Source organism: Salmo salar, chromosome ssa15 (assembly GCF_905237065.1).
Source record: "Salmo salar chromosome ssa15, Ssal_v3.1, whole genome shotgun sequence".
NCBI lineage: Eukaryota > Metazoa > Chordata > Actinopteri > Salmoniformes > Salmonidae > Salmo > Salmo salar.
Window position 1 is genome coordinate 33,576,873 of NC_059456.1, and position 25,309 is coordinate 33,602,181.

At 42.4% G+C, this 25,309-nt stretch overlaps 1 protein-coding gene across 7 annotated transcripts in view; it reads right to left on the reverse strand.

Annotated features, from left to right (window-relative positions):
• The window catches only part of LOC106571293 (ubiquitin-conjugating enzyme E2 J1), a 46,006-nt gene extending 36,580 nt beyond the window's left edge, over window positions 1-9,426 (reverse strand). For all 7 annotated transcript variants that reach the window (XM_014144191.2, XM_045695632.1, XM_045695633.1 and 4 more), the window contains exon 1: window positions 9,091-9,426. In XM_014144191.2, the coding sequence (XP_013999666.2) occupies window positions 9,091-9,121 (31 nt within the window). In that variant the 5' untranslated portion in view covers window positions 9,122-9,426. The remainder of the gene's footprint in view (window positions 1-9,090) is intronic.
• Window positions 9,427-25,309: the final 15,883 nt, after the last annotated feature.

Below are 25,309 nucleotides of genomic sequence, written 5' to 3' on the forward strand. Positions count from 1 at the left end.
GTGGAATTATTGTAATTCTCAATGGATGTAGAAACAGACTTTGTTTGCTTGCTGTTCGAGGAGAAGACGACATTACTTTGAGAAGCTCCACAAGTCATTAGTGGTGGTGCGTTAAGCCAATCAGAAATACTATCAGATACCCAAATGGGCACATTTATATGCCTACATTTGCGCACAGGCCAGGTAGCCTAAAGGCCTACTTCTATGCGTGGCATCCTTACTCAACATTAAACAGGAGCACTCCAAACAAAAAGACAATGTCTAAATTGACAAAACTCATAAATGGAATGATATAAACCAAAACTTGTTAGGTTGTGCACTCTGCAAACAATGTGTCAACTCCGACAATGATAACGGGAAGACTGGAATAATAATATTGAATGCATTAAAATAAATTACCGTAACCAAAGTAACACACACTGTATATTAGAAATTATAGGAATTAACGGTAAATGTACTACTGGTGATATAAAATACCAGTCAAAAGTTTGGACACTCCTACTCATTCCAGGGTTTTTCTTTATTTTTACTATTTTCTACATCAAACTATGAAATAACACATACGGAATCATGTGTAAACAAAAAAGTGTTAAACAAATCAAAATATATTTTATATTTGAGATTCTTCAAAGTAGCCACCCTTTACCTTGATAAAAATAAAAAAATGAGTAGGTGTGTCCAAACTTTTGACTGGTACTGTATGTAATGGGGAAGTGATATACACTAACAATCAAATGCAAACAATTCACACAATGACGTTATGAAAAAATTAATGTGCACAAATTAGTGGGAGAGAACACATTCTGGAGAGAGGAGTGCATTGTGCATCTGGGCGTATGGTCAATCCAACATGGGCATTCATACTTCTTGTGCTTTGCAGAGCTGTTGTCAAAGAAGTGAGTTTTGTGTTTAAACACGTTAACCAATCATGTCAATGCGGAGCTATACAGAGCCCTCCACATTGTTACAAAATTTGGTAGGCGCATGGCGATGCGGTACGGAGCTCGATTTGGCCTCTGCATGTCTCTGGAGGCTCCGCAATTGCGTCACACCCTCCACATGGAGCCTCCGACCATAAATTGGCTTTTAGTCTAGGCCTCCGCAATGTTCACTGAGAATTTTGGGGTCACTTAGAAATTAACTTGTTTTCAAAAGAAAAGTATTTTTTTAGTCTGTTAAAATAACATCAAATTGATCAGAAATACAGTGTAGACATTATTAATGTTGTAAATGAGTATTGTAGCTGGAAACGGCTGATTTTTTAATGGTATATCTACATAGGCGTACAGAGGCCCATTATCAGCAACCATCACTCCTGTGTTTCAATGGCACGTTGTGTTAACTAATCCAAGTTTATAATTTTAAAAGGCTAATTGACCATTAGAAAACCCTTTTGCAATTATGTTAGCACAGCTGAAAACTGTTGTTCTGATTTAAAGAAGCAATAAAACTGTCCTTCTTTAGACTAGTTGAGTATCTGGAGCATCAGCATTTGTCGGTTCGATTACAGGCTCAAAATGCCTAGAAACAAAGACCTTTCTTCTGAAACTCATCAATCTATTCTTGTTCTGAGAAATGAAGGCTATTCCGTGTCAGCTTCATTACATAGTACCCGCAAAATACCAGTCTCAACATCAACAGTGAAGAGGCGACTCCAGGATGCTGGCCTTCTAGGCAGAGTTGCAAAGAAAAAGCCATATCTCAGACTGGCCAATAAAAAGAAAAGATTAAGATGGGCAGAAGATCACAGACACTGGACAGAAGAACTCTGCCTAGAAGGCTAGCATCCCGGAGTTGCCTCTTCACTGTTGACGTTGAGACTGGTGTTTTGCGGGTACTATTTAATGAAGCTGCCAGTTGAGGACTTGTGAGGCATCTGTTTCTCAAACTAGACACTAATGTACTTGTCCTCTTGCTCAGTTGTGCACCGGGGCCTCCCACTCCTCTTTCTATTCTGGTTAGAGACATTTTGCGCTGTTCTGTGAAAGGAGTAGTACACAGCGTTGTACGAGATCTTCAGTTTCTTGGCAATTTCTCGCATGGAATAACCTTAATTTCTCAGAACAAGAATAGACTGACGAATTTCAGAAGAAAGGTCTTTGATTATAGCCATTTTCAGCCTGTAATCGAACCCACAAATGCTGATGCTCCAAATACTCAACTAGTCTAAAGAAGGCCAGTTTTATTGCTTATTTAATCAGAACAACCGTTTTCAGCTGTGCTAACATAATTGCAAAAGGGTTTTCTAATGATCAATTAGCCTTTTAAAATGATAAACTTGGAATTGTGGTTGCTGATAATGGGCCTCCGCACACCTATGTAGATATCCCATTAAAAATCAGCCATTTCCAGCTACAATAATCATTTACAACATTAACAATGTCTACACTGTATTTCTGATCAATTTTATGTTATTTTAATGGATTTTTTTTTGTTGCTTTTCTTTCAAAAACAAGGACATTTCTAAGTGACTTCAAACTTTTCAAAGGTAGTGTATATTTGTTACTGCTCGACTAAAACAATTTCGGGCGACCAGCAGCCTAACGACCAAACAATCGACAAGTCGACTAATTGGGGTCAGCCCCAAATAAGATGACAGTTGGAGCTGTATCGTTAGATTTCAGCACAGCCTTTGATGTTATTGATTATAAATTGTTATTGAAAAAAAACAACTTGCTATGGCTTTACATCACCTGCCATCACATGATTGAAGAGTTACTTATCCAATAGAACCTAGAGAGTGTTCTTCAATGGAAGCTTCTCTAACGTCAGATATGTAGAGTGCCCTCCACTTATATTGGCACCCTTGGTAAATATGAGCAAAATGGGCTGTAATAAAAATGTCTTTGCTGTTTATCCTCTTGGTCTTTCATTCAAAATATTCACAAAAAAATCTAACCTTTAATTGAAGTAAAATTATTAAAAAAGATAAATGTGAAGTAAATGAAAGAAATATTTTTCTTCAAAACATGTGTGCCACAATTATTGGCACCCCTAGAAATTCTTATAAGTAAAATCTAACTGAAGTATATTCCCATGCATATTTTAAGTTTTAAGTTCACCTGAGTGATTAGGAATACTTAAGTGGTAAGCCATGACTTCCTGTTTCACTGGGGTATACATACGAGGTGACATACAGGCCAAGTTCCCAGAGTCATCCATCACTATGGGAAAGACCCGAGAATACAGTAACGATGTGCGACAAAAGGTTGTTGAGCTGCACAAATCAGGAAATTGCTGTGAGAAATAGCTCAATGATTGAAAATGTCCATTTCCACTATCAGGGCAATAATTAAGAAGTTTAAAGCAACTGGAGATGTTAACAATCAGCCTGGAAGAGGACGTGTGTCTATATTGACCCCACGCACAGTGAGGAGGATGGTTAGAGTGGCCAAAAAATCTCCAAGGATCACAGCTGGAGAATTGCAGACGTTAGTTGGGTCTTGGGGTCAGAAAGTCTCCAAAACTACAATCAGACGCCACCTACGTAACCACAAGTTGTTTGGGAGCGTTGCCATAAAAAAGCCATTGCTGTCATCAAACAACAATCTCAAGCACCTACAGTTTGCCAAACGTTACTGGAACTTTCAATGGGACCAGGTTCTATGGTCAGATGAGACCAAAATAGAGCTTTTTTGAAACAAACACCAGAGGTTGGTTTGGCGTAGACAGAAAGATATCCATGCAGAAAAGTACCTCATCCCCACTGTGAAATATGGTGGTGGATCTTTGATGCTGTGGGGCTGTTTTTCTTCCAAAGGCCCTGGACAACTTGTAAGGATACATAGTATCATGGACTCCATCAAGTACCAGCAGATATTACATCAAAACCTGACTGCCTCTGCAGGGAACCTTAAACTGGGCCTTGGTTGGATCTTCCAGCAGGACAATGATCCAAAACACACCTCAAAATCAACACAAAAATGGTTCACTGACCACAGAATCAAGGTTTTGCCATGGCCATCCCAGTCCCCTGGCCTAAACCTCATAGAAAACCTGTGGGATGAGCCGAAGAGGAGAGTCCACAAGCGTGGACCTCGGAATCTGAAGGATCTGGAGAGATTCTGTATGGAGGAATGGTCTCCCATTCCCTTGCCATGTGTTCTCCAACCTCATTACACATTATAGGAGAAGACTCAAGAGCTGTTATCTTGGCAAAGGGAGGTTGCACACAGTATTGAACGAAGGGGTACCAATAATTGTGGCACACATATGTTAGAAAAATACTTGTTTTATGTTAAGAATGTATTTCTTCTTTGAATGATTTTACTTTAATTAAAAGTTGAATGACCAAGAGGATAAACAATACATATATTATTTTACAGCCTGTTTTGCTCATATTTACCAAGCGTGCCAATATTAGTGGAGGGCACTGTACAGTGCGGTATCCCTCAGGGCAGTTGCCTTGGGCCGTTATTATTTTCTATTTTTTACAAATCATTTGCCTCTGGTCTCAGACAAAGCTAGAATGACTATGCATGCGGATGATTCCACATTCTACAGGTCAGCACCCAAAGCCAGTGAGCTCACTAAAATTCTAAATAAGGAGTTGCAGTCAGTATTGGAATGGGTGATTCATAATAAACTGGTCTTAAATACATCTAAATCTAAAAGCATTGTATTTGTTTCAAAACATTAAAAAAAAACTCAATCTCAACTGGAGTTGTACATAAACTGTGACCATTAAGGAAGTTGAGTAAGCTAAACTCCTAGATATAACATTGGATGATCCATTATCATGGGCATGTCATATTGACAAAGTTGTTGTGAAGATGGAGAGGGGTATGTCTTTTATAAAAAGATGTTCTGCGTTTTGACACAAAAATCAACTGTACTAGTTGTTCAGGCTCTGGTCTCATCCCATCTTGATAACTGTCCGCTAATATGGTCACGTGCAGCAACAAAATACCTACCAAAACTGCATCTGGCACAAAACTGAGCAGCATCCCTTGCCCTTAACTGCACATACAGAACTAACAACAACAACATGCATACCAGTCTTTCTTGGTTGAGGGTTGACAAGAGATGAACTGCTTATCTTCTAGTTATGAGAAATATTACTGTGATAAATTCCAGATTGTCTGCATAATCAAATAACATTCAGCTCGAACACGGTTCCATAAGACATGCCAGCAGGGTAGGGCGATATGGCCAAAATATCATATCACAATATTTACAAAAAAATATAAGCTATTTCACGGTATTTTATGTTTTTGAATAATAAAAGTTGTAAATTTGCTTTGAGTAGTCCGTGAAACTACTGAAATATCACATTTATATAAGTATTCAGACCCTTCACTCAGTACTTTGTTGAAGCACCTTTGGTAGCGATTATAGCCTTGAGTCTGACGCAACAAGCTTGGCACACCTGTATTTGGGGAATTTCTCCCATTCTTCTCTACAGATCCTCTCAAGCTCTGTCAGGCTCTCCAGAGATGTTCGATCAGGTTCAAGTTCAGGTTCTGGCTGGGCCACTCAAGGACATTCAGAGACTTGTCCCGAAGCCACTTCTGCGTAGTCTTGGCTTTGTTCTTAAGATCGTTGAACTGTTGGAATGTGAACCTTCGCCCCAGTCTGAGGTCCTGGGGCAGGTTTTCATCAATGATCTCTCTGTACTTTGCTCCGTTCATCTTTCCCTCAATCCTGACTAGTCTCCCAGTCCCTGCCGCTGAAAAACATCCCCACAGCAGGATGCTGCCACCACCATGCTTCACAGTAGGGATGCCTACAACCTTCCCTGTGGCTCAGTTGGTAGAGCATGGTGTTTGCAACCCCAGCATGGTGTGTGCAACGCCAGGGTTGTGGGTTCGATTTCCACGGGGGGCCAGTACAAAAAAAGAAAAAAAAAGAAAAAATCTGCATGAAATGAAATGTATGCATTCACTACTGTAAGTCGCTCTGGATAAGAGCGCCTGCTAAATGACTAAAATGTAAATGTAAAATGTATTGGCCAGGTGATGAGCAGTGCCTGGTCTCCTCCAGACGTGACGCTTGGCATTCAGGCCAAAGAGTTCAATTTTGGTTTCATTATACCAGAGAATCTTGTTTCTTGTGGTCTGAGAGTTCTTTAGGTGCCTTTGGCAAACTCCAAATGGGCTCTCATGTGCCTTTTACTGAGGAGTGGCTTCTGTCTGGCCACTCTACCATAAAGGCCTGATAGTTGGAGCGCTGCAGAGATGGTTGTCCTTCTGGAAGGTTCTCCCATCTCTACAGAGGAACTCTAGAGCTCTGTCATAGTGACCATCGGGTTCTTGTGCCACCTCCCTGACCAAGGCCCTTCTCCCCCGATTGGTCAGTTTGGCCGGGCGGCCAGCTCTAGGAAGAGTCTTGGTGGTTTCAAACTTCTTCCATTTAAGAATGATTGAGGCCACTGCGTTCTTGGGGACCTTCAGTGCTGCAGAATTTTTTTTTGCTACCCTTCCCCAGATCTGTGCCTGGACACAATCCTGTCTCCGAGCTCTACAGAAAATTCCTTTGACCTCATTGCTTGGTTTTCACTCTGACATGCACTGTCAACTGTGGGACCTTATATAGACAGGTGTGTGCCTTTCCAAATCATATCCAATCAAATGAATTACCACAGGTGGACTCCAATCAAGTTGTAGAAACATCTCAAGGATGATCTATGGAAACAGGATGCACCAGAGCTCAATTTCGAGTCTCATAGCAAAGGGTCTGAATACTTATGTAAATAAGTATGTAAATAAGTATTCCGACTTGCCTAGTTAAATAAAGGTTAAATAAAATACATTTTTAAAAATAAGGTATTTTTTATATTTTATAAATTTGCAAACATTTCTAAAAACCTGTTTTCCCTTTGTCATTTTGGGGTATTGAGTGTAGATTGACGAGGGGAAAAAATGACCCCTTTTAGAATAAGGCTGAAACGTAACGAAATGTGGAAAAAGTGAAAGGTTCTGAATTTCAATGGGTCTTTTTCCATTCTGATTGTTTTATACTGTTCAATTCAACCAAAATACATTTTCTGCATTTATCAATTTCCGCATTTCCTGCACTCATTTGAGGTCATTTCCACACTGAAACGTAGGGCTGCACAATATGGGCTTTGACTTGTGATTTAGAGAGAAACACTTGGGTGAACTGTTGGAATCATGGAAATATAATATTTATTCTAATTCTATAGTTAGAATATAATAGCTGTGGGGCTCCCGAGTGCGCAGCGGTCTAAGGCACTACATCTCAGTGCTAGAGGCATCACAACAGACCCTGGTTCGATTCCAGGCTGTATCACAACCGGCCGTGATTGGGAGTCCCATAGGGCAGCGCACAATTGTCCCAGCATCGTCCGGGTTAGGGTTTGTTCCGGGGTAGGCCATCATTGTAAATAAGAATTTGTTCTTAACTGTCTTGTCTAGTTAAATAACGGTTAAATAAAAAATTGTGGGCACTTTCAATACAGTGATTGACATGACAACAAATTGAAAATGCCAGGGTGGAGTTATTGTGAAAAAGTAGGAACCAAAGTTTCCTAGGCACCCTATAATTTTTGGCTACATTGAATGTTTTCTCTTAGCTACTTCATGCATGTATAGCTAGTTACGTTTGCTCTGACTAGCTTACTAGGAAAAGACAAATTAGCTGTTTCAGATGTAAGAAACACAAACTAATAGTGTAATTACAGAACACTAGTGGATTTATATTAAGAAGCAAAGTGAAAACAGCATCGTTATCATCAACATAGTTGCATGTGCTGCATTTACCATGCAGAGGCTGAACGCAAGAGACTCGTGGTCGAGAAGGAACAGCAAATGCACTCCTTGAGTGACAGGGAGCGGGGCTGTGGAAAGCGGCATGGAGAGAGAGTGTGGAGAGAGATTACCTAAGTAGCGAAGTAAATTATAAAAATGGAAGTTACACACGGCGTATCACATTTAACAAACCAAACATTCAAATACCATTATAGAAGGTAGAGTAAAAACCCACACCGGTCCGTGCATCAATACCGGTATTTCGTAAAATACAGTATACCGCTCAGCCCTACACCAGGGGTCTCTTCACAGTCCCCAAGTCCAAAACAAATTCACGGTAATGCAGTTTTATACAGAGCCATGATCGCATGGAACTCCCATCTCCAATTACTCAATCAAACAGGAAAATTACCTTTAAAAAACAGATGAAAAAACAACTCAAGGAATGGCGGGGAGTGAGGGGAAACGCATATTATTTTTGTTGTTGTATTGTTTGTATTCTTTTTTTTATTGTTTGTATATCGTATTTTACATTTCTGTGACTTTCCTTGTCTGTCAGTGTTTTGTTACTTGTCATGTTGTGTATTTTTTGTGGACGCCAGGATGAGGAGCTGCTGCTTCTGCAAAAGTAAATGGGGATCCAAATAAACAAATAAGCTGTTCATGTTAGGGAAATGTTGCAACTGCCTGTAGTGTGCTCTTGTGTGTGTGTGTGTCTCCTTGGACCAGACGAGCCAGAACAACAATGTCAACGTCAGATGTGCCTGAAACGCATTCAATATTTTGAAGCGGGTAATAACCAGGGCTCACTGCTCAGATTATACTCTTTTTTAGTAAGGCGTTAGTGAATGAAAATAGCTACAAGACTTCAACATCAACTTTGGATTTGAACAATGCGCAATGAATCCACAAAGTCTGATCAAATGAGCAGCATTGCAAAAATAGACAAAGCTATATAATGACTTCAGTTAATGAGTGCTATATGTCAGTGTCATGGAAGTCACTTGTTACTAACTGACAGTACGCCTGTAAAAGGCCATATTGCTGGTGTGATTAGTTCTTAGTGTCATATGATTTGTATTTAGTCTGATTATTAAATTATCACCGGGCACGAAGTTGGATAAACATACAGGAACAAGCTAGCTAACATGGTGGTAAAGTGAAAGGGGATGTCATGTCTTAGGTAGCTAGATAGATAAATTAATAGAATGAGGGTGGCATCACTCCACTATGTGAAACCCAATGCGGAAGTAAATAAAGCCTAATCATTTCTGCTAGGCTAGCTAGCATTAGTTTAGCGAGCCAGAATAGCACCTACGCTCTGTTTTTTGCTCGGTCAAGATATTGAAAGGAGTAAAAACTGTTTTATTTACAAACTTACCTGGGCTTTTCAGGTTGTATTTGTTCTCCATTTTAACAAGTAAACTGGACTGAAAATGTAGCTAGTGTATGTTTACGACAGACAGCTGACTTTACTAGCTAGCTAGGAGCTAGCTAACACTGACTTTTGCTTCGTCTGAAACGTCCAAAACATTCGAACAATGTATTTGGTAAAGCTCAGCAACAGCTAAAAGTCGTATGCAGTTAGTTTGCTAACTGTCATATCAGTTAGTTAGCTACAACGTAAGTCCTGACGTGGCACAAGTTTGTTGTTCCACTAGTTTGGTGGGATGGTGACCTGTTCGAAGAAAAATGTTAGTCGTGTGATGTCACTGGAAAAATGTAAACAGGAAGTAGAAAAGTCAAGTTTTGAACAACAAAACTTTATTAAAATACACTTTATTTAATTCGTTCTCTCTCTGTGTGTGTGTGTGTGTGTGTGTGTGTGTGTGTGTGTGTGTGTGTGTGTGTGTGTGTGTGTGTGTGTGTGTGTGTGTGTGTGTGTGTGAGTAAGTGAGAGAGCGTTCATACTTGAGCCAATGCAGAATATTTTCCCATTTATCCAGAAACACTTTTAATGGGATTGCAGTGGCCTTTCATAGCTCCATGGTGAAACAGGATTAAAGGGAGGGCTTTGCGGCTGTGGTTAATGTAATCTCTGCAGTACCCCAGGACCCTCCCCTTTTACATCTTTACCCTCCAGTCGACTCTGTCTCTGTACTGCCAGCCAGCTGTCCCCCACCTCAGCCTGCCAACTTGCATCAAGGGGAATACGAGTACAGGACACAGGATTATATGTAATTAATCTTCATTTGATTAAATCCACCTCAAATGATTCACAAAATATGATGTAATATTTTCAAACATTATAACATTTTCAAATTATGTTATTTTGTGTGAGACTCACATTCAATACCAATGACTGCCCAGCAGCCAATTGCCAGCCATGTGTACATTACTAATGTAGCCCGACCACACCATGACTGCCTCCCATGTATAACATCATTATAAAAGACAGAATATAACAACTCTTGAGATATTTTTTTACCATAGATGTAGCTAACCCTGGCTCCACCAAAAAGTCAGCCCTTATTTGGATGACACACAATGGCCATGCATGGTGCTTATTAATCATGTTTGATTATAATTCAATTTGAACCACCCAGGGATGGGATTTCTTTCACCATGAATGAAGGGAATTGGACTTCTCTAAACCTAGGAGGACGCATCACCAGGCTCATGGACAGTAGACTTACTAAAAATGAGCCCTTTCATGTGTAAATTGACCCAACATTTACATATCCTAGGCACCTTAATTGAGGAGGACGGGCTCGTGGTAATGGCTGGAGCGGAATTAGTGGAATGGTATCAGTTACATCAAGCACATGGTTTCCATGTGTTTGATGCCAATCCATTAGCTCTGTTCCAGCCATTATTATGAGTCGTCCTCCCCTCGGCAGCCTCCACTGCACTTTCAACCACTTTTTAAAATGTTTTATAGAATTTTTTCAACAGCTTAATGTGCTATCTCTGTGCTTCATCTAATAGCACAACCAAATGACCTGGATTGGAGTTGAGATTACATTAAAAGTACATAGTCAAGTGATCAGTGCTGTTCAGAATTCTGAACATATATTTATATTGTGAAGATCTCCACAGACCTGCGACCTTTGCATGCTATCTTAAACATGCACGCTTTCTATGATTACATAATAATACTTTTGTAGTTACAGTAACCTCAATGTGGCCATTGGTGATTAACTCATTTTAAGGTTGAATAAAACTGTTACATTAGTTTGTAACATAGCCTTAACTTCAAGCCATTTGCTGTATTACAAAAGTCATATCGAATTGTGTTAGGTTGACAAAGCAACCAAATATCAACATTTAAAGGAGATGTATCTAATGCTTGGATAGTTTCATCTGAGCCACTGGCTTAGTCCTATTCTTTAACTTTTATATTTGGTTTAGTTGGAGACGTGAATCCAACAGATCATTTGTTAACTAGTTGAAAAAAAATCTAAGTTAAAGAATAGGACTAAATCAAATCAAACTTTAAATGAACTTTAAATAAAGTTTGATTTGATTTTATCCTATTATTTAACTTCGATTTTTGAAATGAAGACGTAAATCTAACATATGAATTATTAACTTAAGATCACATTTGACATCAACCAAAGCATGAAACCCTAGGCCTCTATATATTGTCTATTTTGGTCATTTTTGTTGAACCCTGAGTTGAATTGAAACAATAGCTGTTGATGACTTTACAAATGCTTTATAGGCCTAAATAATATCATTGATGATATGAGTGATAAAATATGGTTACATTTCATTTTCTCTGTTAAACCTAGCCTTTTGGAATGACTTCGATAGCAACAGTGAAATCTATTTAGTTATTAAGAGATCTCTCGATAATAATTCTCACAATAGCACTTTGGTAGTTGTCAAAGCTAAACAGGGCTGGACTTTGTTAAACTGGTAGCTGTAGATTGATCAAATCTCCAGTAGGAGGTGCTGCCCAGCCTATTGTTTATTTTTTCTGATATTGGATATAATGTTGAAGATCTGACATTGTTTCGAAGGCACAAATTCAACACATTTTATACAATGTTTGTCAAAGTTGAAAATTGGTTACCATGATAATATAATTCTGTGGTTGAAATATCATATGCTTATAACTAAATAAACCATATTGAAGTGTCTGGGCAGGATAAGCCAGTGTTTTTCAGGTGGAGGATTTAATCAAATTGTAGCAGCCCTTGTAGAAAAATCGAAGAGAACTTCAATACTTCTCTGAGAAACTGGGGCAGAAAATATGGTGAGAAAAAACATATCCCTATAAGAACATTAGCCATGCCTAGTTGCAAAGTCTGCCTTTACTTTAATGGCAGATTAAAGTCCCCAACATTTTGAAACAGAATATGTGCAGAATCAATCAATAAATCAATGAAATGAAATGACCACTCTCTACTGAATGTACACTAGTTGGATCTCACTATTTGGTTTGTCTCTATTTTCGTATTTAGAGTTGAAGTCGAAAGTTTACATACACTTAGGTTGGAGTCATTAAAACTCGTTTTCAACCACTCCACAAATTTCTTGTTAACAAACTATACTTTTGGCAAGTCGTTTAGGACATTTACTTTGTGCATGACATAAGTCATTTTTCCAACAATTGTTTACAGACAGACTATTTCACTTATAATGAATGCACTGTATCACAATTCCAGTGGGTCAGAAGTTTACATACGCTAAGTTGACTGTGCCTTTAAACGGCTTGGAAAATTCCAGAAAATGATGTCATGGCTTAAGAAGATTCTGATAGGCTAATTGACATAATTTGTGTCAACTGGAGGTTTACCTGTCGATGTATTTCAAGGCCTACCTTCAAACTCAGTGCTTCTTTGCTTGACATCATGGGAAAATCAAAAGAAATCAGCCAAGACCTCAGAAAAAAAATTGTGGACCTCCACAAGTCTGGTTCATCCTTGGGAGCAATTTCCAAACGCCTGAAGGTACCACGTTCATCTGTACAAACAATAGTACGCAAGTATAAACACCATGGGACCACGCAGCCGTCATACCGCTCAGGAAGGAGACGCGTCCTGTCTCCTAGAGATTAACGTACTTTGGTGCGAAAAGTGCAAATCAACTCCAGAACAACAGCAAAGGTCCTTGTGAAGATGCTGGAGTAAACAGGTGCAAAAGAATCTATATCCACAGTAAAACGAGTCCTATATCGACATAACCTGAAAGGCCGCTCAGCAAGGAAGAAGCCACTGCTCCAAAACCACCATAAAAAAGCCAGACTACGGTTTGCAACTACACATGGTGGACAAAGATCGTACTTTCTGGAGAAATGTCCTCCGGTCGGATGAAAAAAAAATTGAACTGTTTGGCCATAATGACCATCGTTATGTTTGGAGGAAAAAGGAGGAGGCTTGCAAGCCGAAGAACACCATCCCAACCGTGAAGCACGGGGGTGGCAGCATCATGTTGTGGGGGTGCTTTGCTGCAGGAGGCACTGGCGCACTTCACAAAATAGATGGCATCATGAGGTAGGAAAATTATGTGGATATATTGAAGCAACATCTCAAGACATCAGTCAGGAAGTTAAAGCTTGGTTGCAAATGGGTCTTCCAAATGGACAATGACCCCAAGCATACTTCCAAAGTTGTGCAAAATGGCTTAAGGACAACAAAGTCAAGGTATTGGAGTGGCCATCACAAAGCCCTGACCTCATCCTATAGAAAATTTGTGGGCAGAACTGAAAAAGTGTGTGTGAGCAAGGAGGCCTACAAACCTGACTCAGTTACACCAGCTCTGTCAGGAGGAATGGGCCAAAATGGGAAGCTTGTGGAAGGCTACCCGAAACGTTTGATCCAAGTTAAACAATTTAAAGGCAATGCTACCAAATACTAATTGAGTGTATGTAAACTTCTGACCCACTGGGAATGTGATGAAAGAAATAAAAGCTGAAATAAATCCTTCTCTCTTCTATAATTCTGACATTTCACATTCTAAAAATAAAGTGGTGATCCTAACTGACCTAAGACGGGGCATTTATACTATCATTAAATGTCAGGAATTGTGGAAAACGGAGTTTAAATGGATTTGGCTAAGGTGTATGTAAACTTCCGACTTCAACTGTATCTTCACCCAGAGACACTTTGAATCAGAATCGGAATTTTACTTAGTGAAAAGGTGCTGCCAGCAATAGACACATGTGCAGACAGAATACAGACAGGGATTTGCACAAAGTCAACATACAGAATCTACACTATAAATACAGTAAACACAAAACATACGTGTTTTAGAGAAACACTGCAGTAGCATACAGTCCGTTGCCCTGGTTTTACATACGAGACAGTACTTTAGCAGTCATATTCTATTGCAAAGGAGACCACAGATTATTATTTTTTTGTAAATGTTTTTTTGAAATATTTAAATTGAGTGGTGTGTCAAGGTCATTTTCTTGACAAGAAAGCAAAAACCCGGGCAGTGTTTGACTAATGGTATCTTTCCATATCAATTTGCAAAGCACTATAAAGGGGATGGCCCTTGACTGACTCTTGTTTTTCCATATGAATTCACACTGCAAGTGTTTGTTATTTTGCTTCCCATACATTCTCTCCTTCATGCCAATATCATTAGGCACGTATGGGCGCAGAGGGCATTATGAAGTACGTTGCACCAAGTCATGCTTCAGTAGAGTCAATGCAGCACAGAGCCGTTGTCCTCTAACAGCTGGTTTCATACCCTGCTGCTATGATGTTTCTTTGCATTCTGCTGACACCTACTGGTCAATGTATTAATAGTTTTGCCCTAAATCTGCAAAATAATGCTGTGATTTTAATCGCATTTTACAGGTCAAATGCCCAGTGCAGTCAAAAACGTGATTTGCCTGTGCAATGGCCTTGAGATAGAGGCTGTTTTTCAGTCTCTCCGTCCCAGCTTTGATGCACCTGTACTGACCTCGCCTTCTAGATGATAGCGGGGTGAACAGGCAGTGGCTCGGGTGGTTTTTGTCCTTTATGACCTTTTTGGCCTTCCTGTGATATCGGTTGTTGTAGGTGTTCTGGAGGACATATTCACATAAACATCTGTCACCAATTGGATGGAAACCTAGCTTATAAGAGCTTTTTTTCAGTTTTCCCCTCCCTAGTCATACCACTCCGAGACTGTCCCTGCAAATTCTTGCTTGAGAATGTCTGGTCCAGCAACAGTGGGTTTGTGCCCATAGGCGACGTTGTTGTCCTCAATCCAGCCTCTCTCAGCCTATTGCAGACAGTCTGAGCACTGATGGAGGGATTGTGTATTCCTGGTGTAACTCGGGCAGTTGTTGTTGCCATCCTGTACCTGTCCCGCAGGTGTGATGTTCGAATGTACCGATCTTGTGCAGGTGTTGTTATACGTGGTCTGCCACTGCGAGGACAATCAGCTGTCCGTCCTGTCTTCCTGTAGCGCTGTCTTAGGCGTCTCACAGTACAGACATTGCAATTTATTGCCCTGGCCACATCTGCAGTCATCATGCCTCCTTGCAGCATGCCTAAGGCACGTTCACGCAGATGAGCATCGACCCTGGGCATCTTTCTTTTGGTGTTTTTCAGAGTCAGTAGAAAGGCCTCTTTAGTGTCCTAAGTTTTCATAACTGTGACCTTAATTGCCTACCGTCTGTAAGCTGTTAGTGTCTTAACGACCGTTCTACAGGTGCATGTTCATTAATTGTTTATGGCTCATTGAACAAGCATGGGAAACAGTGTTTAAACCCTTTATAATGAAGATGTGTGAAGTTATTTGGATTTTTACGAATTATCTTTGAAAGACAGGGTCCTGAAAAAGGGACATTTCTTTTTTTGCTGAGTTTATAGATTCTTATTCCATTCCTTTTCTAGATTTGTGTGTATTCTGTAGTTGTTGTGGAATTGTAAGATTACATGTTAGATATTGCTGAACTGTCAGAATTAGAAGCACAAGCATTTCACTACACTCACATTAACATCTGCTAACCATGTGTATGTGACCAATAACATTTGATTTGATTTGATTTTGTCTGCGCATACAGTTTGATATATAAATTCGATAAATCCAAGTTATGCACCACACTGCAACTGCCTCTGCAACGCAATGCTGCAAGGCAAATGCAGCGTTCCATTGGAAATTAATGTACTTGTAGTGTACCAAAATGCAATGACTCTGTCGGTGTGATCGAAGCATAAGGGAACTGCTTGTCAAGCGTACAGAAAAAATATACAGTATGTTGAAAATGTGTGAAATTGTGAGAGTAGTAATCAAAAGAAATTCCCATGTAATTGTATTTCCATTGTGAATTTATGCAACATACTGTATCTTGACAGGCAACATATAATTTCACCACATCAGTGCATTTGTTAAGATAATAATCCATATAAAGTACAATAATTTGTTAAATTATAGGGCACATGTGATCGTGAAACCATTGTTTAAATACTATTCGGAGATAATGGGAAATGAAATGAGAGATGGCTGATATTGCTCTGTTGGAAGATTTGGCACGTGCTGCATTTCTCAGAGAGCGTGTTTTTAGAGACAGGTGGGACTTTTTCGCAGACAGTACAGATTGGCTCATAAGATACCGTTTCCCAAAACCAATCATGTAGAATCTTTGCGAGGCTTTAAGACCTACTTTAAAAAGGCAAACACAAGTGCTATTCACCCTTCGGTTTTTGTCAAAGGGCACTTTTCAATTGGAGCTTGCCGAACGGCATTTGGTATTTATTAGTATTCCCACTAGCTGCTGCAAAAGCATCAGCTACTCTTCCTGGGGTCCACATGAAACATGACATAATACATAGTACAGAACATTATTAGTCAAGGACTGAAATACATACATTTGAAACGTCACACATAGCCTACATATCAGTACAAACACACAATATCTAGGTCGAATACATAGTACAGTGCAAATTACAATACAAGATATATAAAATGGCTGTGTCTCTTCACAGTCCCCTTTGTTCAGTAAGGTGTTCTTTTATCTGTTTTTTGAAACTGATTTTATTGCTACCTTGAGTTAGCTGGGGTGGCAGAGAGTTCATTGTAGTCATGGCTCTATTTAATACTGTGTGTTTCCCAACCTCTGTTCTGGACCTGGAGACTGTGAAGAGACCTCTGGTTGCATGTCTTGTGTTGTACCGATGAGTGTCCGAACTGTGTGCCAACGGCTTGAACAGACATTTCGGTACCTTCAACACATCAATACCTTGCACAAAGACCAATAGTGATGCAGTCAACTTTGAGCCAGGAGAGACTGACATGCATGTTACTGACACTTTCCCTCCGTGCACATCTAAGTGCGATACATGCTGCTTTGTTCTGGACCAACTGCAATTTACCTATGTCCTTCTTTGCCGCACAGGACCACACACCTGGGCAGTAGTCCAGGTGCTACAAAACTAAGGCCTGTAGGACCTGTCTTGTCGACTGAGATGTCAAGAAGGCAGAGAAATGCCCTATCATGGACAGACCTCTTCCCATTTTAGCAACCATTAAGTCTATATGTTTTGAACATGAACACTTGCTATCTAGGGTTACACCCACCAGTTTAGTCTCCTCAACTTGCTCAACAGATCTGAAGAAGGTTTAGTGTTGAGCGAGTGATTTGTCAGAAAAATTATGCTTTTAGTTTTAGAGATATTTAGCACCAGCCTATTGCTAGTTACCCATTCTAAAACTGACTAGAGCTCTATGTTAAGTGTCTACTTTATTTATTTTACTGTTGCAGCCGACGTGTACACTGTTGAGTCGTCAGCGTACATAGACAGACAGGCTTTATTCAAGGTCTGTGGAAGGTAATTTGTAAAAATAGAAAACAATAATGGCCCTAGCTGGCTGCCCTGTGGTACACCACACTTAACTGAACTTGCTTGAGAGAGGTTTCCACCTCACAGCCATCGATGAGCCAATGTTTTGGATGCAATCATCAGCAAAACGAACAGTAACACATACAATTTCCATACACCATCGCACAACAGGTTGAAATCAAGTGGGGTTTCTTTGCCATGGTGCCATCAATGAGTTCGCACATAGAGTAATGGAGTAATAAATGGCAGCCACATTGCCATAAAATAACCATACCAAAACGTTTTCAACTATGTGAACAGATAAGGTTTCCACTCTTATTGTGTGGAGGCGTATTGGTAAGTGTTGCCTACTCATTTGAAGTATATTTGCCATTGCTAAATCAACTTGAATTGTCCTAATGGTCCTCTCTTTGTAGCTGTGTTTTTATTTTTACTGGTCAAGCCACAACTGAGCGAGACCAATTTTTTTTGTAGCTTTTTTTGGTTGCACCATTGTATTACATGGTACCGCGTTGTAAGAACAGCTCAAATAAGCAAAGAGAAATGACAGTCCATCATTACTTTAAGACATGAAGGTCAGTCAATACGGAACATTTCAAGAACTTTGAAAGTTTCTTCAAGTGCAGTCTGACGGCTGTCGTGAGAGAGAGTAGACCAAGGTGCAGCGGAGTTAGTGTTCATCATTGCATTTAATTATAGAAAGAACACTATACAAAACAAAACAAGAAAACCGACAGCCAAACAGTCCTGTCAGGTGCAAACACTAAACAGAAACAATTACCCACAAAACCCAAAGGAAAAACATGCTCCTTATGTGTGACTCCCAATCAGCAACAACGAACTTCAGCTGTGCCTGATTGGGAGCCACACACGGCCCAAAACAAAGAAATACAAAAACATAGAAAAAGGAACATAGAACGCCCACCCAATGTAACACCCTGGCCTAACCATCAACGATAAAGAACAGAATAAACCATCCTCTCTATGGCCAGGAGCGTTACAGTTAACCCCGCCCCCAAGGTGCGGACTCCGACCGCAAAACCTGACTCTGAAGTGCAGGGTCCGGGTGGGCCTTCTTACGGCGGCGGCTCAGGTGCGGGACGTGGCCTCTGCTCCACCCTCGGCGTCGCCCTCTTAGGTGGCGCACCTGGCCGTGCCGAAGGTCTGGTGGGCGACCCTGACTGCGCCCGGCTGGCGGGTGACACTGTCTGTGATGCGCTACCGGCTGGCGGGCGGTGATGGCTGCGCCCGGCTGGCGGGCGGCGATGGCTGCGCCCGGCTGGCGGGCGGAGATGGCGGCTCCGGCGGCACTGACCCAGGATTTGCCAGGCTGAGGAGACATGTAAGAGACCTGGCCCTAGGCGCAGGCACAGGACTCTGGCGGCTCCGGACTGGCGGGTGGCTCTGGCGGCTCCGGACTGGCGGGCGGCTCTGGCGGCTCCGGACTGGTGGGCAGCTCTGGCGGCTCCGGACTGGCAGGCAGCTCTGGCGGCTCCGGACTGGCGGGCAGCTCTAGCGGCTCTGGACTGGCGAGACCCACTGGAGGCCTAGTCCAAGGAGGCGGCACAGGAGAGACCAGGATGGGGAGACCCACTGGAGGCCTGGTCCGTGGAGCAGGCACAGGACTGACCAGGATGGGGAGATCCACTGGAGGCCTGGTCCGTGGAAGCGGCACAGGAGAGATCAGGATGGGGAGACCCACTGGAGGCCTGGTCCGTGGAGCAGGCACAGGACTGACCAGGATGGGGAGACCCACTGGAGGCCTGGTCCGTGGAAGCGGCACAGGAGAGATCAGGATGGGGAGACCCACTGGAGGCCTGGTCCGTGGAGGAGGCACAGGCTTAACCAGGATGGGGAGACCCACTGGAGGCCTGGTCCGAGGAGGAGGCACAGGATAAAAAACCGGGCTGTGGGGGAGCACTGGAGTTCTGGTACGGACGCTCTTTACCCACACTCCAGGCTGAATGCCCACTTTGGCCCAGCACGGGCGGAGAGCAGGCATTGGGCGAACTGGACCCTCCCAGCGCCCTGGAGACACAGTGCGCAGAGCCGGTGCAGGATACCCTGGCCCGAAAAGGCGCACTGGAGACCAGACGCGCTGAGCTGGCACAACCCGTCCTAGCTCGAATCCTGCCCTCGCATGGCACTTGCGGGGGGCTGGTATGTAGCGCACCGGGCTTTGAACACGCACTGGGGACACCGTGTGCTCCACAGCATAACACGGTGTCTTACCAGTACCACGCTGCTTCCGGTAAGCACGGGGAGTTGGCTCAGGTCTACCGCCTGACTCCACCAATCTCCCCGTGTGCCCCCCCCAAAAATAATTTGGGGGCTGCCTCTCGTGTCTGCTGCGCTCCCTTTCCTCATACCAGCGCCTCTCAGCTATCGCCGCCTCGATATCCGGGCAGCGATAATCCCCAGCTTGAGCCCATGGTCCACCTTCGTCCAGTAATTCCTCCCATCTCCAGGAATCCTGAACGATCCTCTCCATTTTCTCCAAAGTCCATGAGTCCACATTCCTTTCCTTCTCCTGGTGCCTCTCCTACCTCCGCTGCTTGGTCCGTTTTTGGTGGGTAATTCTGTGACGGCTGTCGTGAGAGAGAGTAGACCAAGGTGCAGCGGAGTTAGTGTTCATCATTGCATTTAATAATAGAAAGAACACTATACAAAACAAAACAAGAAAACCGACAGCCAAACAGTCCTGTCAGGTGCAAACACTAAACAGAAACAATTACCCACAAAACCCAAAGGAAAAACATGCTCCTTATGTGTGACTCCCAATCAGCAACAACGAACTTCAGCTGTGCCTGATTGGGAGCCACACACGGCCCAAAACAAAGAAATACAAAAACATAGAAAAAGGAACATAGAACGCCCACCCAATGTAACACCCTGGGCGTTACATGCAGTCGCAAAAACCATCAATCGCTCTGATGAAACGCCACAGGAATGTAAGACCCAGAGTTACCTCTGCTGCAGAGGATAAGTTCATTACAGTTAACAGCCTCAGAAATTTCAGCCTAAATAAATGCTTCACAGAGTTCAAGTAACAGACACATCTCAACATCAACTGTTCAGAGGAGACTGTGTGAATCAAGCATTCATGGTCGAATTGCTGCAAAGAAACTACTACTAAAGTACACCAATAATAAGAAAAGACTTGCTTGGGCCAAGAAACACGAGCAATGGACATTAGACCGGTGGACATTTGTCCTTTGGTCTGATGAGTCCAAATTGGAAATGTTTGGTTCCAACCACCGTGTCTTTGAGATGCAGACTAGGTGAACGGATGATCTCCGCATGTGTATTTCCCACCGTAAAGCATGGAGGGAGAGGTGTTGTGATGTGGGGTTGCTTTGCTGGTGATACTGTCTGTGATTTATTTAGATTAAGGCACACTTAACCAGCATGGCTACCACAGCATTCTGTAGCGATACGCCATCCCATCTGGTTTTGGCTTAGTGGGATTATTGTTTGAATAGGTATAAAGCCAAGGTTGGCGATTTACTACCACTTGCAGTTCTAGAATGTTTGCTCATGATTATAATTCATTGGCTGATCCCTCCTGATGACCTAATAAAAAAAATGATAAAAATACATGGAACAGCGGGGACTGTGAAGAGACACAAACACAGGCATAGACACATGCATACACACACACACGATAACATACGCACTGTACACATGTCTTTTGTGTTGTACATGTATTTTGTGTTGGGATTATGACTTTGTCGGTGTAGAAACAGAGCAGTAGAAAGTGAAGCTCACTTTCTTGGAACTCGTAGAAAGAGAGGAAGATTTTTGTAGCACAGCAGCTAGCAAGCAGTGATGACGAGGGGAGTGCTGATGAGAACAAGGCGGCAGATCAAAGTCCCAAGGAGCTGGAGGTAAAGAGATTGGCTAGCATTGGGAAAATAGATGTTTTTGATGACATGCAAGAAAACCAAGCAGAAGTCAGAGTAGTCATACTTCTTGCGCTTCGCAGAGCTGTTGTGAAGGAAGTTGTCAAGGAAGTGAGTTTGTGTTTATACAGGACCCCCCATTGTTAAAAAATTAGGGTGCATGGCGATGCAGTACGGAGTTCGATTTGGCCTCCAGAAGCTCCACAATTGCGTCACACTCAGAATCGCATTGCGGAGCAAGCATAAATTGGCTGTTAATTGCAAAGCAAAATCAATACTGACCTCCTCTTATCAACTTCCCTTCACAAGTTTTTACGCAGACGACAGTGCCCCCATGTGGCCCGAGAAGTGCAACAGTTGTGACAGAGATGGTTACAAAGCAGAGGACTGCCATTTCAAAGACATCATTTGTCACAAATGCAATAGAGCATCCAGAGCAAAATAGTCACAACAGAAAAACAGAGAAAATGAAAGGGTTTGTGAATGCACTAGTAGAGAACAATGGCAGTGATTCCGAAGAACAATTCATTGGTACAATTCATTCTCCCAGCAGTAGCATAATATGGGTGACATCGGAAATCAAAGGCATACCCCTCAAAATGGAGCTGGATACAGGATCTGCAGTCTATAATTTCCACGGCTGTCTACATGAGCACTACATGAGCACTTCAAGGCTATCATACTTAAGAAAACAAATGTGTTGCTGAAGACATTCTCAGGAGAGAGTTTGAGCCCAATGGGGGCATAGCAGGTCAGAGTCAGTTATGGGGAGCAAACACAGCAGTTACAACTGTATGTGGTGCCTGGAACTGGTCCCGCATTATTTGGCAGGGGATGGCTGTCCAAACATAAAGCTGAACTGGTGTGGAAAATTGGAAAACTGGAAAATTCTTCACACATCCCAGCCTGAAGAGAAAGGCACAGACCAAACACTGGAACACTTGCTGAAGAAATACGACACACTTTTCAATGGTCAGATGGGAACAGTAAAAGGCTTCACAGCCAAACTTGTAATGAGAGATGATGCAACCCCAAATTCACATCTTTTCTACACTAGATGGTGGGAAACATTTCAGTAAAGTCGACTTGAAACAGGCTTACCTGCAGCTACCGGTTGAAAAGAGCTACAAACATGTACCTGACAATAAGCACACAGAAAGGTCTATACAGGTATAACCGCCTGGTTTTTGGCATTGTATCAGCCCCAGCCCTTTGGCAACAAACCATTGACCATATTTTGCAAGGAATCCCAAGAACCCAGTGTATCCTGGATGACATGATCATAACAGGGCACACAGTCAAAGAGCACCTAGCTAACCTGGAAGAGGTCCTGAGAAGACAAAGAGTATGGACTACAGGCAAACTTACAGAAGTGTGAGTTATTTCAAAGACAAGATTGAGTTCTGTGGACATGAAATCGACCGCAATGGATTGCACAAAACACAGGACAAAATTGATGCAATGGTCAGGCACCATGACCGCAAAATGTGACACAAGTTAGATCTTTCACTGGACTGATCAATTACTACAGAAGATTCTGAAAAATTATAGGAAACAGCAGTGGACAGCACAGTGTGAAAATGCGTTTCTTAAGGCAAAACAGCTCAACACATCTGAACAGGTCCTGATGCATTACGACCCTGAACTGCCAATAAAGTTGGCTTGCAATGCGTCCCCTTATGGCCTTTGCGTCGCAAACTTTGAATGATGCAGAGAAGAACTACTCACAAATCGACAAAGAAGCACTGGTGCTAGTGTGGGGCGTCAAGAAATTCCACACACACCTTTCACGCTGGTTACCGATCATCAGCCGTTGCTTTACATTTTCAGTCCAAAAAAGGGCATTCTAGCCATGACAGTGGCCAGGTTACAGCGCTATGCCTTGTTCCTTGCCGTTGATATGTATGACATTGAGTTTAAGTCAACGTCCCTCTACACAAATGCAGATGGATTGTCCAGACTGCCCTGTACAAGAGAAAGACAAAGGAGTGTGGATGCAGTGGATATTTTCCATACCTTTCAGCTCGAGGCACTACCTGTCACAAGCACAGTTATCAAATGGGAGACAAGGAAAGATGGGACATTGTATAAAGTATACATCTACACCATGTCAGGAGGGCCAACTATGGGCAGAAAGGAGCTGGCACCGTATTTCCAGCAGAGAAATGAAATTAGAACTCACAAAGGATGTTTGATGGGGAATGATATTCATGATACCCCAGAAACATGAGGTTTTGCAGCAAATAAATGAAGGACATGTTGGAATTGTCAAAATTAAGCCGCTGGCGAGGAGCCACTTCTGGTGGCCCGGTCTGGGTCAACAAATAGAAAACATGGTGAAGAACTGTAGCGGATGTTTGGAAACCCTTCATATGCCTGCTCCTGACCCAGTCCACCCATGGCAGAGAATTCATGTGGACTACGCCTTTGAAAAGCAGTTATTTCTGGTCATAGTTGATGCCCATTCTAAATGGCCAGAGGTGTTTGGCACTGACTCCTCCACCTCAGCTCAGACTATAGAGTGTCTCAGAACAATGTTTGCATGCTTCGGATTGCCTCTGCAGCTGATAAGCGACAATGCGCTAGCTTTCGTAAGTGACTACTTTACAAGATTCATGTCAGTAAACAAAATCAAATACTCAACCTCAGTTCCATACCACCCTGCCATCAATGGGCTGGCAGAACACTTTGTGGAAACCCTAAAGCAAGGATTCTGTGCAGCGAAGCAAGGATTCTGTGCAACAAAGCAAGGATTCTGTGCAGCAAAGTGAGACAAAGGGACTTTGCAAACTAAATTTGTACTGAATCACCCCACATGCCACGACAAATGAAAGCCCAGCAGCACTGATGTTCGGGTGGCCTCTCCGCACACAGCTGGACATCATGAAGCCAAACAGGCACAATGAAGTGCTGAACAAACAAGCAAAGATGCTCTCCGGCAGCCGGGAGTGCCACATCTCCGAACAGGACAGGAAGTGATGGTGCGGGACTAGCGTAAGCTATAATGGAGCAAGCACACACTGAGGATGTGCAGGAGCCTCCAGATAATCAAAGGCGCTACCCGGAATGACAGCACCGTCCACCAGACAAACTGGACTTATAAACAAACAAACAGACAAAAAACTAAGACTGTTCAAGTTCAAGTCAAAGAAGCAAAATGACTACAACAAGTTCTGTGAAATGTGTTGGGTTGTACTGCTCTCCTGACTGGTCTACCCAAGAAAGCCATTGGTCAACTGCAGAACATACAGAATGCTGCAGCACGGGTACTGACCAAGACCAGACGGAGAGCACACATTACACCGGGTTCAAGGTCTCTGCACTGACTGCCTGAGAGATTTAGAATTCATTTTAAGATTCTTCCATTGGTTTTTATTAAATCAATCCACGATTGTGCACCCCAATACATGTCAGACATGCTTTTAAGATATGTACCTAGTAGGTCTGTCACGTCTACTCCCGCTCCTCCCCTCTGGCGTTCGACATCACCGGTATACTAACCACCTGTCCTGGGATCCATCATTACGCACACCTGGCATCAATCATTACGTACACCTGCACGTCATCATGAAGCACACCTGGATTCCATTACCTCCCCTATATCTGGCACTCCCTTAGGTTCTTTCTCCAGTCAGTATTGTTCCGGTGTTTATGCATAGGCACTACTGTAATGTTGTCTTGTTCCATGTTTGTTGTTTTATTAAACGTTTCACCTGCACCTGCTTCTCGACTCTCAGTGTCTCCGTTACAGAATACTGACTCCAAAAATGGAAGCAGTAGGAAAACAGAATATCTTCCAGACGGTCGAAGAGCAGGGATACCTTCTACGTCAACACCAAGACCAGCTGGCACAACTGGAGACAGCTATGGAAGAGGTTCTTCGCAGTGTGCAACATCTCAAACATACCCGGGAGGCGTTGCCATCAACTAGCAGAGGATACTCTACAACCAGTCGACCCAGCAAGCCAGCACA